We start from the raw sequence: 17,141 nt of genomic DNA, 5'->3' as shown, positions 1-17,141 counted from the left end.
ACTACTCTATTACATAATATTTATAATTTGTATTTTTTCCATGCCATAAATCAAACCTTCAACCCAAGGCATGTAATTTGTATATGTTTGTTTTGAGCCATATTCAGCAGTGCTCAGGGCTTCCTAGCTTTCTGCTCAGGAATTCTGGAAGTCTCAGGGAATCATATGTTGTATCTGGGCTTGAACTGGAGTCAGCCTCATATATGGCAAGTGCCTTAACCCCCATCTATCTTTTTGGCCCTTATTTGTGTTTTTTAGATACTTTTATGTACAAAGATTTTCAAAAGTAAAAGACAAGTGTAAATCATACTAGTACGTAGTATCTACTCCAAATTATCACTTGAACTGAATTTCCTATAAATTAATAACTAATATCTGCAGTGTCTTCCTTAGAGATGAATATAATTTTTTAAAAAAGAGGTGAATATAAAAATTTTTATTGTATTAAAAACACAGAAAGTCTTGTGATGCAACAGCATTGTATACCAAAAAACTAAAAGCATTAGCATTGTTATAAACCATGTCATCTTAATCACTGTATCACTGTCATGCCATTGTTTGTTGATTTACTTGAGCAGGCACCAGTAACGTCTCTATTCCTCCCAACCCTCAGATTTTAGCAACCTCTCCTTACTTGTCTTTCCCAACAATTGGAGGCTCTTTCAGGGTCAGGGGGATGAGACCTATCATTATTGTTTTTGGCATATTAAATACGCCACGGGTAGCTTGGCAGGCTATGCCTGTGCGGGCGGGATACTCTCAGTAGCATGCCAGGCTCTGAGAAAAAGGAAGAATCGAACCCAGGTTGGCCTCGTGCAAGGCAAACGGCTGTGATTTAGTAACTTAATAATTATCTTAAAACCTTATTAATTTTGTATTCTAAGAAAATTTAAAAGATAAAATTAGATTTTATTTCTCCAATGACGTGTATTCTTGTTTCTTCTTCTTTTTTTTTTTTTTGGTGGGATTTTGGGCCATGTTTTCTGCAAACACATGTGTATGTGGCTCAGATGTTCTTATTTCTTGTCTTTTTAACAATTTTAACATTGTTAACATTCCTTAAAAAAAAACAAAGGGAACCTAGAGGAATAGCCCAGGGGTTTAGGGCTGTATTTCTCAACCAGTGGTACTGTGGGCCCCTAGGATATTCCAGAGGGGCCACTTGTAAAAATGTATAAATGGGAGGATATGGCACAGGTCGTAGGGGCCAACTAGAAGCTCAGGTGGGCCATTCATAAAAAGGTTGAGAAACACTGCCTAGAGCATTTGCCTTGCAGGCTATGATGAAACAGTCAAATTTGTGTCCAGTGTGGGCTGAATATGATACTGTTGTTGAACTTAGTAGCTCCTCTGTTTGATTACCGGTGATGCAAGGAGTTCCCATCCACACCACAGTCTTCTGTATGTAAGCACAGCAAAAGGGTTTGGCCCTTGACAAGCTCTGCATGTGTGAGCACCATGGTAGGAAATAAGAACTCCAGTGAGCAATGTGTCAGCACCACACAAACCCCACAGTCAGAGCTTTGCGCTTCAACTACGAAAATAAGCTTCTTTGAGCACAAGCGCAAGCACAGCACTGAAGGAGTGCAAACCTTGATGTGCACCCTGGCTGAACATGAGACCACCACAACCTGCTGTGCGAATCCCAGCCAGTATCAGAGCTTTTTAATAAAGTATGTGAGCACCACATACCTGGTGCTCCGCATATAGCGCCAGATATATGTGTAGCCCCAGCGTTTGCTTTAGTAGTATCAGCAGTAATGATGAGAAGAGGGCAATGGGGAGGGAATAACGTAAGAAAAAAAATACGACTATCAAGATTTAAAATGGTATTTATTTATTGAATCTAAAGGGAAAAATGAATGACATTATTTAAAACATGCTCTTCCTTATAAACTATTAGATTGACAGGCATGCTGTTTTTCTATAGTATTTGAAATACATTTTAATTTTTTTAGGTACTGAACACAGGGTTAAAAATTTTAATACTGGTCGTGGACGTGGTTTGCCGAAGAAAATCAAACGCAAAGACCGAGGGGGAAGAACCAGTAAAGGGCCTAATGCTTTTTCAGGAATGGATGACTTTCAAGAGGTACTAAGGAATTACATGTAATGAGGAGAGGAAATTTTCCATCTTTCAGCCTGGTTGTTTGCAAAGAAAACATTGTTGATTTAATGTCACTTTACTAATAAATAAATTTTCAGCTCAGATCAAATGAGTATAAATGCCAAAAGAATTGTTGTTTTAATTTGTAATGATACTAATTGAGAGATGCAATAGCCTCAAAATAAGTAACCTCAAAATAATATAAATATATATAATATAATGTAACTATATTATATGTTATAACATATAATATAGTTAAATATTAAAAATTAAAATGGTACGTTTGGAAACACCTCAAGATAAAATTGTCTGAGTGTTGAGTGGAGCTCAGCGGACTGGGTAGAGCATATGCCTCATGTGCAGTAGGCCCAGGTTTGATCCCCAGGAGATCCCAGGCACTCCTGAAGTGTGACCCCTGGAGCATGGAGCCAGGAGAAGCTGGGTTTAAGTCCCAAAACAAAATGAAATGTGGGGCTGGAGTGATAGTACAATGGGTAGGGTGTTGGCCTTGCACGCGACAGACCAGGGTTCGATCCCCAGCATCCCATTATGGTCCCCTGAGCACTGCCAGGAGTGATTCCTGAGTGCAGAGTGAGAAGTAGCCCCTGAGCATGTGTATCCCCAAAAGTCAAAACAAACAAAACAAAATGACTATATAGCTGACTATATAATGTCTAAAAACAAACAAAAAAAAACTTGTGCTCTGCTAGGTCTCTGTTGTGCTTTTCTCTCATAGGAGTCATCTTCCACAGACAGAAATAGCAGTAAGATGTTAATAGCCTAATATGCATCAGGACCAAGAGAAGAGATACAGATCAGTTTGTTTATATAGCTTATTTTAAATATGTACTGAAATGAATTGAACTCTGGACATTCACATTTTAACCTTATAGTGGTTAGAGTGGTTCAGTTCCTAATTTTGCCCATGTTCCAGTAAAATTTTATTAAACTCTACAGAGTAAAGAGTATGTTATTAAAAGCTGAAATGTTAAGTGAGAACAAGTAGATAATATAATATAAAATGTTTTGTTTCCTATCCCTGGATGTTAAGATAGCTTTCTTGGTAATGTTCTCCTAAGTATACGTTTGGAGAAATGTTAGTAGATATGATCTAAAAATAAAGAGGTCAGACACAAATTTATAAAATCTAGCACATACTCCTCTACTCTTGGAGATTCTCAATCAGTATCAATGCATTAAAGACTCTAAGCAAATTAAGTATAAAAAAGTCTATTTTGCTTTGTACAACCCATTATTTTCAAAATGAATTTGATTATGTGGACTCTTTATTTCATATATGCCTATTAACAATCACTAATCATTTTTCTGTTTCATGGAATAACAGCTTTGGTAAGAGGTTCTTAATTTCTGGGTGATTATATCCTGTCTGTCTGTCCTGACAGTTGCCAGCTGATCTCTAAAATATACTACTTTCCAAAACAAGTTAATCCTTCAATATTCAGTGTTTACAATCTATATATAAAATGGAACAAAGGAGCCAGAGAGACAGTAAGATAGTAAGATGCTTGCCTTGCATGTGCCCGACCTGAGTTCAATCTCCAGCACCACATATGGCCCCCCAAGTCCTGCCAGCAGTAATCCTTGAGCACCACCAGTGTGTCTCCCCCCACCAAGGGCACCCCCTAAAAATCATAAGAACTTTTAGCAAAATATGGCTTTGAGCTTTAATCCGCTTAATCTGTAAAATGAAAATGCAATATTAAATTATCTCAGACCCCCATGAAGCACTATTATGTTTTAGACGTTTACACATTGGTACTGTAACTAGATGATTTTTCATCTCTTCTTCTTGCAGAAGATTGAGAGTATTTTTTTTATTAAAACTTAAATGTTACTGACTATGTTCCTATATTTTCTATCATGAGAGGTTTCTTCAGTGGTTCCTGAAACAAACAGGAAAGCTCCAGAGCCCAAGGAAGTAGCTTATGTTTAGGAGTGAGTTGGGTAAGCCTGTCTCACTGGAATGGATATGCTAGGTTTATTCTAGGCCAGCATAGCCTGATGTAGACCCGTTTCCATTGCAGCTTTTTCAGATACTATAATAAGATACCCCCAAATGCCAGATAAATTTAGGGATACCGCATGACTCTATTAGTTTTCTTTAAAACCCAGTGCTATTCACAGAACAAGCAAATATTTTAATGAACTTTAAAAACATTCTGCTAGCTGAAAACTCAGCTTTTTATTCTTTATAGTTGCTGTTAAATTTCAAAAAAATTCTTTTCCACAAAGGTCCTATTTTTTTTCTTGTATGCTTAAAAAATATTTTGGGGGGCTTTTTGGCTCATACCCTATGTTGCTCAGGGCTTACTCCTGGCTCTGGGCTCAGGGATCACTCCTGGTAGGGGTCAGGGGGCTTGAAATGAAATCTAGGTCAACCATGTACAAGGCAGGCACCAGATTCTCTGTACACTCTCTCCAGCCACTGTTAAAAATTATTTTTATATGCTCTTGTTCCTTATACCAACACAATACATCTTCAAGATTAAATACATTTGGGGAGTAGGACCACAACTGGAAGATGCTCAGGGGTTATTTCTGGCCCTGTACTCGGGTCAGTTCTGGCAGTGGTCAGGGAACCATATTGGATGCCAGGGATTGAACCCAGATGGCCGTCTGCAAGGAAGGTGCTTTATCCACTAAACTCTCTCTTCAGCCTCGATAAATTTTTTTTTTTAATGTGGAACACTTCATGAATTTACATTTCCTTGTTGGACAGGGACCATGCTAATCTAATCTGTGTCATTCCAATTTTAGTAAATATGCTTCAGAATTGAGCATATTAAATACATTTTTTTAAAAAATGATCAAGGTAGATTATTTTTCTCTATCTTTCCCTTATTTATCTCTTTCTTGAATTGTCTTTTCTAAAAAATAGTATAATATAGTGTGAAGAACTCTGTCTGCACTCTGCCATCGTGTGACTTTTGGCAAGTTACTTTCTAATCTGGTGTTTTTTTATTTGTCCAGAGGGATTTTTGAACTAGATTATTTTTGTGGGTTTTTTTTAGTTCCTATAAAAGATCTTGGGTGTAGAGAACTTAAAGGTTCTGTAGGTTCAAACATAAATAATACAATCTTTTATAAATTTATTTTGTCCTGAAATTTTTTTGAATTTGCTTTAGATATTTTAGACAACCTTGATTATAGTAAAGTTTCCTGATTATGAATGTGGAGATAGTTTCTGCTCATTTAAAACAAACTAAGCTAAGAAAAAAAGCACCTACCTTCCGCAGTCCTGTTCTAACAATGAGGCATATCATTAGAAAGTAGTAATGTAAAGGAATGTGTTACGAATAGAACATACTTGCTATGTTTTTCAGAGTTTTAGGGCTGAGCGATAGCACAGTGGTAGGGTGTTTGCCTTGCACAAGGCTGACCCGGGTTCGATTCCTCTGCCCCTCTTGGAGAGCCCGACAAGCTACCGAGAGTATCCCGCCCACAGGGTAGAGCCTGGCAAGCTATCTGTGGCATATTTGATATGCCAAAAACAGTAACAAGTCTCACAATGGAGACGTTACTGGTGCTCGCTCGGGCAAATTGATGAACAATGTGACAACAGTGCGACAGTGCTACAGATTAAAACTAAAATGATTGATTATTTTCACTTGTTAAACATTTCAAATTTATAGTCCTCTTTTGCACGTGTACTCTCCTTAACTGTCTATTTTATTACAGCCACAGTTCTTTCCTCAGAAGGTATATGTGAGCTAGTCATTTAGAACTATTTTTTCTGAATGGACCTAGAAATAGAAATGTTTATGAATTCAATTTATATAACATAAGACATTCCAAATTATCATGTCAGAGTGTAATATGAAAAGAAATTTGAGGGACTGGAGTGATAGCACAGTGGGTAGGGCATTTGCCTTGCACTCAGCCGACCTGAGTTCAATTCCCAGCATCCCATATGGTCCCCTGAGCACCGCCAGGGGTGATTCCTGAGTGCAGAGCCAGGAGTAACCCTTGTGCACCGCCAGGTGTGACCCAAAAAGCAAAAAAAAAAAAAAAAAAAAAGAAATATGATCTTGTACTTTTCTAGGGTGTAGTTTGGGTATATTCATTATTTAAAAAAGAACCTCAAGGGGGCCGGAGCGATAGCACAGCGGGTAGGGCGTTTGCCTTGCACGCGGCCGACCCGGGTTCGATCCCCGGCATCCCGTATGGTCCCCCAAGCACTGCCAGGAGTAATTCCTGAGTGCAGAACCAGGAGTAACCCCTGAGCATCGCTGGGTGTGACCCAAAAAGCAAAAAAAAAAAAAAAAAGAACCTCAAGAATGCAAGGATCATTAATTCTTTTGGAACACTTAGGCTTTTTTTGCTTTGTTTTTGTTCCATAACTGGCATTGCTCAGGTGTCACTTCTAGCTCAGAGCTTGGAGGTCACTTGTGGCAGTGCTCAGGAGACCTTATGTGATGCCAGAAATCACACCTGGACCTCCACCAGGCAAAGCATGACTTCAATCCATTGATATATTTCTCTGGATTCCCCTTCCCCCACAACACTCACACACAAATTCTTGGAGTAAAAATGTGTATTGTAACTGTGAGCACTGGGAACCAAATTTAAATCTAGCTATCTCTTACCTCAAGTGTTTGCTGTGAGACAGTGTCATGTTTTCAATATGTTGTACTTTAGCAAAATGAGGGCAGAGGTGAAACTAAACTCAAGTGAAATTAGCAAAAACTGTCTTTTTTACTCCTGAGATATACAAGTCACATACCAACTAGATGCTTGAAAAACATGCTGTTGCCATTAGGAGATTGTGAATGTACATAGCAGGGCTAAACATCATTCTCGCTTGCTACTGATGATACTCTCTTCTTGGCACAGATGGAATAGGGTATTGAGTAGAACTAAAGAAAACAATAGTGATATTTTTCTTCCTCCACTGCTCTGGCCCAGTAGTGTTGGAGGTCTTTTTCTTTGAAAATTTATTATTTTTTGTCTATTTTTGTTTTTTCACTATATTAAATGTAGAATAACCAAAGAAAACCCCAAATATAATAACAATAAAATTTAAAAATACTAAGCACCAGAGAGATAACTTAATGGACAGGAATGCATGCTTTGCATGCAAAAATCCCACACTCAGTCTCTGGCACCACATGGTTCCTTGAGCACTAGTAGGAGTGTCCTCAAGTACCAGGTACAGCCATGGATATATCAATCATCTAAGAAAACTTTGTCTATTGAAGTGATGAAAAGACCAGAAAGGTAGATCAAAGGGCTGGAGTGCATCCTTTGCATGTAAAAGATCAGAGTTGGATTCCCAGCACCTCGGGGTCCCCCAGCATTACAGGAGCGAGCAAGGAGCAAGAGTAGCCCCTGAGCATCAGGACTCTCAGAAATGGCAAGAAAGACAATCTTCTCAATAGTATTGGTGGCTGCCAAGCCTGTGTTTCTCTTTGCCAAACGCTATTGGAAGATTGTAGATCCACTGCTACTTCCAAATATGAAGGAGGGTGGGAGGGAGGGGAGAAGGGAGGCTTTTTTCATTTAAAAGTTGAACATAATACTTCCTGCTTTCCCCCCTCAAAGAAAGAGTACAATAAGTACAAATGCAAATAACCTCTAATTTATAGAGATTTATCTACAGATACACCCCATTAAATGTGGCAATACAGTCTTAGCATTTTTTGTCTTTATTGTTATAAAGTTGAAATATTTTTTCCACCTTGTAAAGTATTATGAGCATTTTTATATACCAAAATTATTTTTATTTACTTTGATGGGGGGAGTGGCTTGGGCCACACCTGGCAGTGATTAGGGTTGCTACCTTCTATGTTGAAGGGTTGCTTCTGGCATTTGGCTGCATGCAAGGCAAGCTCCTTAACTATTATATCTCTCTTGCCCATTGCTCACTGTTTAAATTTTCATTATATTTTTTGTGGAGGGCAGTCTTGATGGTGCTCAGGGATGGGGTCTAGGATCAAACGCAGAGCTCCTGCATACATGTGCTCTGCGGCCATTTGAACCATCTCCCTGGCTCTTCATGAGTGTTGCTTAATTTCCTACTCCGTGATGTGTAATTTCTAAGCTTTTGATTTCTTTTTCTATATGAGTCATTCTGAGTTATTATTTTTGTGAATAAATCTTTGTGTGCCTTTCTGATAATTCATTTGGAATAATCCTAATAAGTAAAAATTCTGTGTCAAACAGATTTTTTAAATCTTTAATAGCATCCTTACCACCAGTACATGAAAGTACTTAATGTACCTTTGACAAAACTTAGTATTATTGTTAATTTGTATACTTACCATAATTTTATTTTTAAATTATAATTAGGTATCCTCATTAAAATAGAAGTAGGGATCTTTAGGAAAAGTGGTATATTAGAAGCATATATGTCCAGTAAATGAATAGCATCAGAATATCCAATATTGACCATGTTTAATGGTGACTTTCTAGATATATTTGGCCATGTAATTTCATGTCTAACATTTCATTGTTTCATTTAAATTTTTTTCTTGCAGTATAGTAAACCAGGGAAAAAGTGGAAGGTTATGACTCAGGAATTTATTAATCAGCACACGGTGGAACACAAAGGAAAACAAATCTGTAAATATTTTCTGGAGGGGAGATGTATTAAGGTAAGTTCATAGGGGTATCACAACCATTTTAACTTCTAAAATGGTCTTTAAAATTTAAATTCTATGGAGTGATTTTTTTAATCTTACATAATTATAATAAACTGGTTTCACACAGTATGTCATACATGGAAATATTTTACATCAGCTGTTTAATTATATTTTGGGACAACAAAAATTTGATTTTATTTAACAATGCTGTGTGACAAGTACTGTTTCAAGTAGATTGCTCGACACTAAGTAGTCCAGTCATAGAATGATCCTGTAAAGTAGCTACTTTTGTTAATGTGGCAGGGCCATGCAGTGATGTTAAAGTCCCCACGGTAACTTACCTAGCAATTCTGGTGAAATTTAGGCAGTGTCCTCAAGTCCTGATCTCTGTGCTACTTCTCTGTACATAGCCACACCCCCATTGAATTATTAAACTTAAAGACCAAAGGCAGGATTGTACCATAAAGCACCACTGAGAAAATTATTTTCTTTCTTTTAATTCTCTCTCTTTTTTTTAAACAGGGAGATCAGTGTAAATTTGATCATGATGCAGAGTTGGAGAAGAAAAAAGAGATCTGCAAATTTTACTTACAAGGGTATTGTACCAAAGGAGAGAATTGCATTTATATGCACAATATCCTTAATAATTTAACTGAAATATTTTTTCCAAATCATTTTTTAAAAGTTTTAATTTTATTAAAACACTTTGACTTACAAAGTTGTTCATAGTTAAATTTTAGATATACAATATCCCAGCATCAATCCCACCACCTGTGTCAACTTTCCTCCACCTTGTCCCCAGGTTCCTTCCCTACTCCCCCACCCCTCCATCCCAGCCTGCCACCAGACAGGCACATTTTTAACTTGGGTTATTGAGATTTGGGTCTTATGTTCTCAGTGTTTGGATATACTACTCCTTCACACCACTGGTATACCTGAATCCCCTGGCTCCTGCCCCCTTGTTGTCCCCTGTCTGTCTCTTTTTCCCCCATCAATTCTTTCCTTCTCTTGTCTCCTCCCTATATGCTGAGGTCATCAAAACTTCCCCCCTTTAAAACTTTGCATGCCTTCTTCCAGTTATTCTATATAAGTGAGATCAACCTGTATTTGTCCTTTTTGTGGCTTATTTCATTTAACCATGTTGCATCAAAATGTATGATTTCATCATTACTCACAGCAGCATAGTATTCCATTGTTTGTGTATATACCACATCTTCACGATCCACTCATTTATCATTGGCCACATAGGTTTATTTCATATCTTTGAAGCTATTGTACTATGTGCTACAATGAATAATGGTGTGCATATGTCCTTATGGCTGAATATTTTGTGACCTCAGGGGTCAGTTAAACCAGAAGTGAAATTTCATATGTCAGCTCAATTATTAATTTACTGAGAAATCTTCATGCTCTTTCATAACATAGATCTCCCACCTCTATTATTGATTTATAGGTACTTGATGTTTTGAGAAACTATTTTGAGTGGGATTCTCCTTGGTTTCTTTCTCCTCTGGTTCATTATTTGTCTCTGGGAATTTGGCCAATTTTTATATATTGATTTTATGTATTGTAGCCAGCCACTTTGCTGTATTGTTTTATTATTTCTAGAAACATTTTTGGTGACTCTCCGGGAACTCCATGTATGTTATCATGTCATCTGCAAAAAAACAATGATTTGATTTTCTCTTTTCCAGTTTGGATTCCTTTGATTTCCTTTCCTTGCCTGATTGCTATAGCTAGGACTCCTAACCCAGTGTTGAATAAGAGTAAAGACCCTGGATATTCTTGCCTTGTGCTTGATCTCAGTGAGAATACTTTCAGTTTTTCACCATTTAGAGTTATATTGGCTGTGGACTTTTTATGGATAGCCATTTCTGTCTTGAGAAAGGTTCCTTACACCTTTATTTAATTGAGGGTTTTTTATCATGAATGGATGTTTGATCTTGTCAAAAGCTTTCTCTGCATAGATTGATATGATCATATAATTTGTTTTTCCTTTTACTATATGGTATATTATGTTAATTGATTTGTATATATTGAACTATCCTTGCTTCCCTGGAATGAATCCCACTTGACCGTGGTATATGTATTTTTTTATATACTGTTGGATTCAGTTTTCTAAGACTTTGTTGAAGATTTTTGCCGCAATGTTCATCAAGGAGATTGGTCTGAAATGTCTTTATTAGAAGTGTCTCTGTCTTCTTTGGGTATCAGTGTAATATGAGCTTTGTAGGAGGTGTCAGGAAAGATTCCGGTTTTTTGGGTGTTTGTTTTTTTTTTTGCTTTATGGGTCACACCTGGCAATGCATAGGGGTTACTCCTGGCTCTGCACTTAGAAATCACTTCTGGTGGTGCTCAGAGGACCATATGGGATGCTTGGAATCGAACCCGGGTTGGCCACGTGCAAGGCAAACGCCCTACCCGATGTATTATTGCTCCAGCCCCAGATTCCTGACTTTTTGATATTTTGAAAGTGCTTAAAGATCAGCAGTAAGTCTTCTCTGAATGTTTGATAAAACTCACCAGTAAGACCATGTAGACCAGGATTTTGGTTGTTGGGGAGATTATTTATTTATTTATTTATTTATTTATTGCTTTCTGGGTCACACCCGGTGATGCACAGGGGTCACTCCTGGATCTGCACTTAGGCATTACCCCTGGTGGTACTCAGGGGACCATATGAGATGCTGGGAATCGAACCCGGGTCGGCTGGATGCAAGGCAAATGGCCTACCCGCTGTGCTATCGCTCCAGCCTTAGTTTTTAATAACTGATTCTGTTTCCTTGCGTGTGGTTGCCTGTTCAGGTTTTCTCTTTCCCCTCATTCAGATTTGAGAGATTACTTGGGGTTTTTTTTGGGGGGGGTCACACCCGGCGATGCTCAGGGGTGACTCCTGGCTCCGCACTCAGGAATGACTCCTGGCAGTGCACAGGGGACCTTATGGGATGCTGGGAATTGAACCCGGGTCGGCTGCATGCAAGGCAAACGCCGTACCCGCTGTGCTATGGCTCCAGCCCCCTACATGGGTTTTTTTGTTGTTTAGTTTTTTGTTTTTGTTTTTTTGCGATACACCCAGCAGTGCTCAGGATTTATTCATGGTTGTGTGCTCAGGGATCACTCCTGGCAGGGCCCACGGACCATATGTGGTGCCAGGGATTGAATCCAGGTTGGGCACACATAAGGCACATGCCCGGAACCACCATAATGTTGCTTCATCCCCAAGATTACATGTTTTTAAGAAACTGTCCATTTCTTTTAGGTTCTCTAACTTAACATAGAGTTTTTATAGTAAGCTCTTACTTGGATTTCTGATGATTCTGTTGTAATTTTCCCCCTTTAATTCTGATCTGATTTATTTGAGCATTTTCTCTTTTTTCCCTTGTGAATCTAGCCAAAGGTTTGTCTATTTTGTTTATTCTTTCAAAGAATCAGCTCATTGTTTCATTGATTCTTTTGCATATGGGATATAATGCACATCTTTTGTATGTGCATAGCTTTCTTACTTTCTATATCATTAATTTCTGCTTTGGTTTTTATTGTTCCCTTCTTCCTGCTAGTTTTTGAATTCATTTTTGTTGGTTCTACAGGTCAGAGGTTGAATCCGGGCTAACTATGTACAAAATAGGCATCCTACCCACTGTACTATCTCACTGGCCCCATTATAGTATTTTTTAATAGAAAGTAATAGGGACATTATAATTAAAGTACTATAGTATTTGCTATAATCATTATATTTTCCATAGAAGAATATTTACTAGTTTTAGGAAATGTGAATGTTTTACTGAATTACTAAAATATTTCATCTCAAAAAGTTAATTATCTATTGTGATTATAGAAAATTTAATACAATACATAGCATACAGTGTTATTCAGTACAGTTGTCTTTTGGGTTATCTTTTGGCTTAAAAATATTAATTTGATTTTAGTTGGTCTTTTCCTTAATACTTTTATTTACATGAATTTCCATGCAAGTTCTATCATACTGGAGCAAAATGTTACCAAGGAGACAAGTGTAAATTTTCACATGATGATCTGACTAAAGAAACAAAGAAGCTCTTGGATAAGGTGAGTAATATTTTTTCACCTTGATTATTTGTTATGTCTCTTCACAGATTCATTTGATTTGAATCCTGTTTTTTAAATTACATTTTTATAAAACTGCTGAAAAGTCAAAGTCATTTTAATTCTGTTTCGAATACAGTGTTGTAGAAAAGTCTAAAAATTGGACTAACACTTAAGAATATTTTATTCTTAGGGCTAGAGTGATGGTACAGCCAGCAAGGCATTTGCCTAGCATGTTACCAACCTGAGTTTGATCCTCAGCATCCAGAATGATCCCCCAGGCCTGCCAGGAATAATTCCTGAGTGCAGAACCAGAAGTTACCTTGGAACATCACCAGGTGTGCTTCCCTGTTCCACCCACCAAAAAAAGAAAAGAAGAAGAAACCAAGAGTATTCCTTCTTATGCCTTTAAAAACCTAATTTACATTGTGAAACAACCTTTTTCTCTTTGAACTTTTTCCTCTATATCAAAATAATCTATTTAAAATATTTTTATAAAGTAATTTACAATATTTGATTACATTCAATATTCAAGCACCAATCCCACCACCATTACACCTTCCCACCACCATATTTTGAATGTTTCCATCCAGAACCCCAATCCCTGTTCCAAAGAACCAAAATAATATATTTTGCATTGTTTGCTATGAAACACTGCTGAAAATGCTACAAAAAAGTATCCTCAGAGGAAAGACTGAAGATTGTTGTATTTCACCCAGGGGCTGTTAAGCCCTTCTATAAGAGATCACTAGCATGTTGTTAAAGGTTGAACCTTGTGTGCTTTTATATATGTATATGTATACATATATATCTGTTTAAAATATTTCCCTCTAAGATTGGTTGCCTCCTACTTAGAACCCCATCAAAGTGGAGTATGGGTAGGGTATGTGGTATGAAGTGTCCAGGAATAGGTTCACTCATGTGAGGCTCTGCCTGAGCGTGTGGATATCGATCATGAGCATGGCTGCAGTTGAGTTCTGGAGGTTTTCGGCTGCCAGGGCTGGGTCTCTTGGGCCGGGGAGGGCTCTCACTCACCCCCCTCTGGGGCACCCCAAGCGAAACAGCCTGGCGCAGTGTCCAGTGGCGTGGTTGTGGTGAGCATCATGTTATGCTCCCTTCTGGAAGAGAAGGACATGTGATCTGGATGGTGGCCAATGGTGAGATTGTCTGGCGCCAGCTAGAGGTGACTTTTGGGTGTGACTGCTGATTTGCCAGTGATAGAAAATAATCTATTTTAATTATGTATTTTTTCTGTTAATAAAACAAATTTACTGAAGTTTTCACAGTATTAAACATGAAGCAGAAGCTTGTTTTGAAATGGTAATCTTTGCCAATTATTTCTAGGTATTGAACACCGATGAAGAAACAAATGAAGATGAGAGAGAGTTAGAAGAACTTAGAAAGCGTGGCATAACTCCTCTTCCCAAACCACCTCCAGGAGTCGGACTTCTGCCAACCCCACCAGAGCACTTTCCCTTTTCTGAGCCTGAAGATGATTTTCGGACAGATCTTTCTGATGATTTCAAGAAAATTCCATCTCTCTTTGAGATAGTTGTACAACCTACTGTAGATTTAGCACACAAGATTGGGAAGAAGTAAGCAAAAATTTTAAAACCGTGGCATTTCTCCACCTTAAATTCTTGTGAAGGGGGCCGGAGTGATATTACAGTGGGTAGGGCATTTGCCTTGCACACAGCTGACCTGGGATCGATCCCCAGCATCCCATATGGTCCCCTAAGCACCACCAGGAGTAATTCCTGAGTGCAGACCCAGTAGTAACCCCTGAGCATCACTGGGTGTGACTCAAAAAGCCGAAAAAAAATTTCTTGTGTAATAACTAGCATAGTTCATATGAACTTAGAGATGGCACATTTCTGACAGGTACTTCACTGCTATTTGTCCCATTCTCTGATACCAGCTATCAGTGCTATTTGTTTTTTTAAGAAGTCCTTATATTAGCTTCTAGAACCTCTTCACACATAATCCTGAAGGATACTTCCAAGGTTACAAGATTAATATTCCTCCAACTTTTATATGAGGTTGATAATATCCTTAAGTGAAGGACTAGAAGAAATACAATTAAAAATTTTATCTCTAGGTGGTAAAATTAGAAGAGACTCATGCATCTTTTTTACTTCATTATCTGTTTTCAAGATATCAGTAATAAGTTTGAGAACCGTTAATAATAGGTGACAGTTAAGAAAATATAGACTATAGACTGAAAATATAGTATAGGCATTAAGGCACTTGGCTTGCAACAAGGGGCAACCCAATTCTCAGCACTCTCTGGTTCTCTCAGCATGCGAGGAGCAATCACTGAACACAGAGCCAGCAGTTCAGAGTGTAGACAAATCCTCTTCACTCAGAAATAAAAGAAAACCATAGACTAAAGGATATCCAGAATGTATTTGTTAGTGTTTCTGTTTACAGATTATATGATCTTATAAACTTAATATCCTATTCTAATACAGAAAAACATACTTACTATCCAGTATATATTTAGAAATGTGACATTCTGGGTTTGTTTTTTTTTTCTGGGTTTGAGGGGGAGGTTTTTTGGACCACACCTATCTGTGCTCAGGTCTTACTCCTGACTCAGCACTCAAGGATCACTCCTGGGAGGCTTGGGGGTTCATATGCCAGGGATCAAACCCAGGTCAGCCAAGTGCAATTACTTGCTGTACTATCTCTCCAGCCCATTTCTTTTATTTAATTATTTGGTACTTGCATAGAGCCTCAAGCATGTAAAATATGTGCTCTGTTGAGCCCTGTTTGTATCATTTCTTTGAACTAAGGAATATTCTTTTGTCTTATCTACAGGCCACCAGCATTTTATAACAGTGCCTCACCACCAGGACCACAGTTTCAGGAAAGCAGCCCACATAATCAACATATCTATAGTTCTGGGTCAAGTCCAGGTCCTGGACCTAGTATGTCTCAGGGACATAACAGTTCTGTGATGCACCCAGGCTCCCCGGGACATCATCCATGTGCAGGACCACCTGGTATGCCAATGCCTCAGAGCCCACCTTTGCCACCTGCTCCACCTGGAATTGTAGGCCCTCATGGTCAATCAGGAGTACTTGTTCAACCAGATATTCCTTTGGCACCAAGTATGAGTGATGCTTACCATTTTTCAGGCTTTCCAGAACACATGATGAAAGTACCTAGAGAGAATCACTGCTCTGGTTTCTCACACATGCAAAATCCAGGTGAAATGCATCTCAATGCTGATTATGACTCTCTGCAGAACACAGCTGAGTTTTATGATGACTATTATTCACAGCATGCCGTACATAATTTCCAGTCACCCGGTAATTCTAGTGGTAAGTTTACCTTTTGAAAATAACATTTCAAATTTCAAATACTAAAAGTCCTATCATTCATACTATAAACAGAATATTCCTTAATTGTAAATTTATTTTAGGCACCGTAATTTACAGTACTGTTACTAGTAGGATTATCATGCATTAAACATTCCGGCACACTCCCTCCGCCACAGAATTTGCTTCTCTCCACCATTGCCCTAGTGCCCCAGTGTCTTGTTTCCTCCCGCCCCCATTCTCTCTCTTTCCCCTCTGGTATTAAGTTTCCTACTGAAGACCAAGTCTTAGATTCTGTTGTCTTTGAGCAGTTATTTTCTTACTGTTTTTCTTTATATCTCACATATGAGGGAAATCATTCTGTATCTCTCTTCCGACTGATTTCACTTGGTATGATATTCTCCAGATTCATCTCCATAGCAGCAAATTGCATAACTTCATATTTTCTTAGACTCAAGTTCCATTCCTTTGTGTATATGTACTACAGTTTCTTTATCTAATTACCTGGTTTTGTTTTTTTTTTTTTTTTTTTTTTTTGCTTTTGGGTTACACCCGGCAATGCACAGGAGTTATTCCTGGCTGAGGCACTCAGGAATTACTTCTGGCAGGGCTCAGGGGACCGTATAGGATGGTGGGAATTGAACCCGGGTCGGCTACACGCCCTGCCCACTGTGCTCCAGCCGCCAGTTATCTGTTCTTTGACACTTAGGTTGTTTCCAGGTTTTGGCTACTATAACAGTGCTGCAGTGAACATATGAGTGCAGATGTCTTTTCTGAACAGAGTGTTTAGGCCCAGAGTTTTTAGGCCCAGAATGCTGGATCAAATGAAACCTTAATTCTTAGTTTTTTAAAGAAGTGTCTATATTGTTTTCTGAAAGGTTCTGCATTCCCACCAGCAATGGATAAGGGTCCTTATTCCCCTGGTTGTTTTTTGGGTTTTTTTTTGTTTGGTTTTTTTAAAAAAAATTATTTTGTTTTTCATGCCACACCTAGTAATATTACTTCTCTGGCCCCAACAGAGGTTGTTTTCAGTTTTTGTGATATGTG

At 38.2% G+C, this 17,141-nt stretch overlaps 1 protein-coding gene and 1 non-coding gene across 3 annotated transcripts in view; one reads left to right on the top strand and one right to left on the bottom strand.

Annotated features, from left to right (window-relative positions):
- The window catches only part of ZC3H6 (zinc finger CCCH-type containing 6), an 83,272-nt gene that overhangs the window by 42,005 nt on the left and 24,126 nt on the right, over positions 1-17,141 (top strand). Inside the window, exons 5-11 of one of the 2 annotated variants that reach the window (XM_055121423.1) lie at positions 1,959-2,092; positions 8,605-8,721; positions 9,232-9,345; positions 12,667-12,774; positions 14,116-14,366; positions 15,592-15,776; positions 15,912-16,097. In XM_055121423.1, coding sequence (XP_054977398.1) covers positions 1,959-2,092; positions 8,605-8,721; positions 9,232-9,345; positions 12,667-12,774; positions 14,116-14,366; positions 15,592-15,776; positions 15,912-16,097 — 1,095 coding nt within the window. Of the gene's footprint in view, positions 1-1,958; positions 2,093-8,604; positions 8,722-9,231; positions 9,346-12,666; positions 12,775-14,115; positions 14,367-15,591; positions 16,098-17,141 lie in introns of both variants that reach the window. The other variant, XM_055121422.1, reaches the window with a different exon arrangement.
- LOC129400503 (U6 spliceosomal RNA) lies at positions 4,803-4,909 on the bottom strand. Its single transcript, XR_008627735.1, has one exon. It is a non-coding gene; the product is annotated as a U6 spliceosomal RNA (small nuclear RNA).

This window comes from Sorex araneus, chromosome X (assembly GCF_027595985.1).
Source record: "Sorex araneus isolate mSorAra2 chromosome X, mSorAra2.pri, whole genome shotgun sequence".
NCBI lineage: Eukaryota > Metazoa > Chordata > Mammalia > Eulipotyphla > Soricidae > Sorex > Sorex araneus.
The sequence above is the reverse complement of the archived record's forward strand: the minus strand, read 5'-3'. Positions and strand labels throughout refer to the sequence as shown.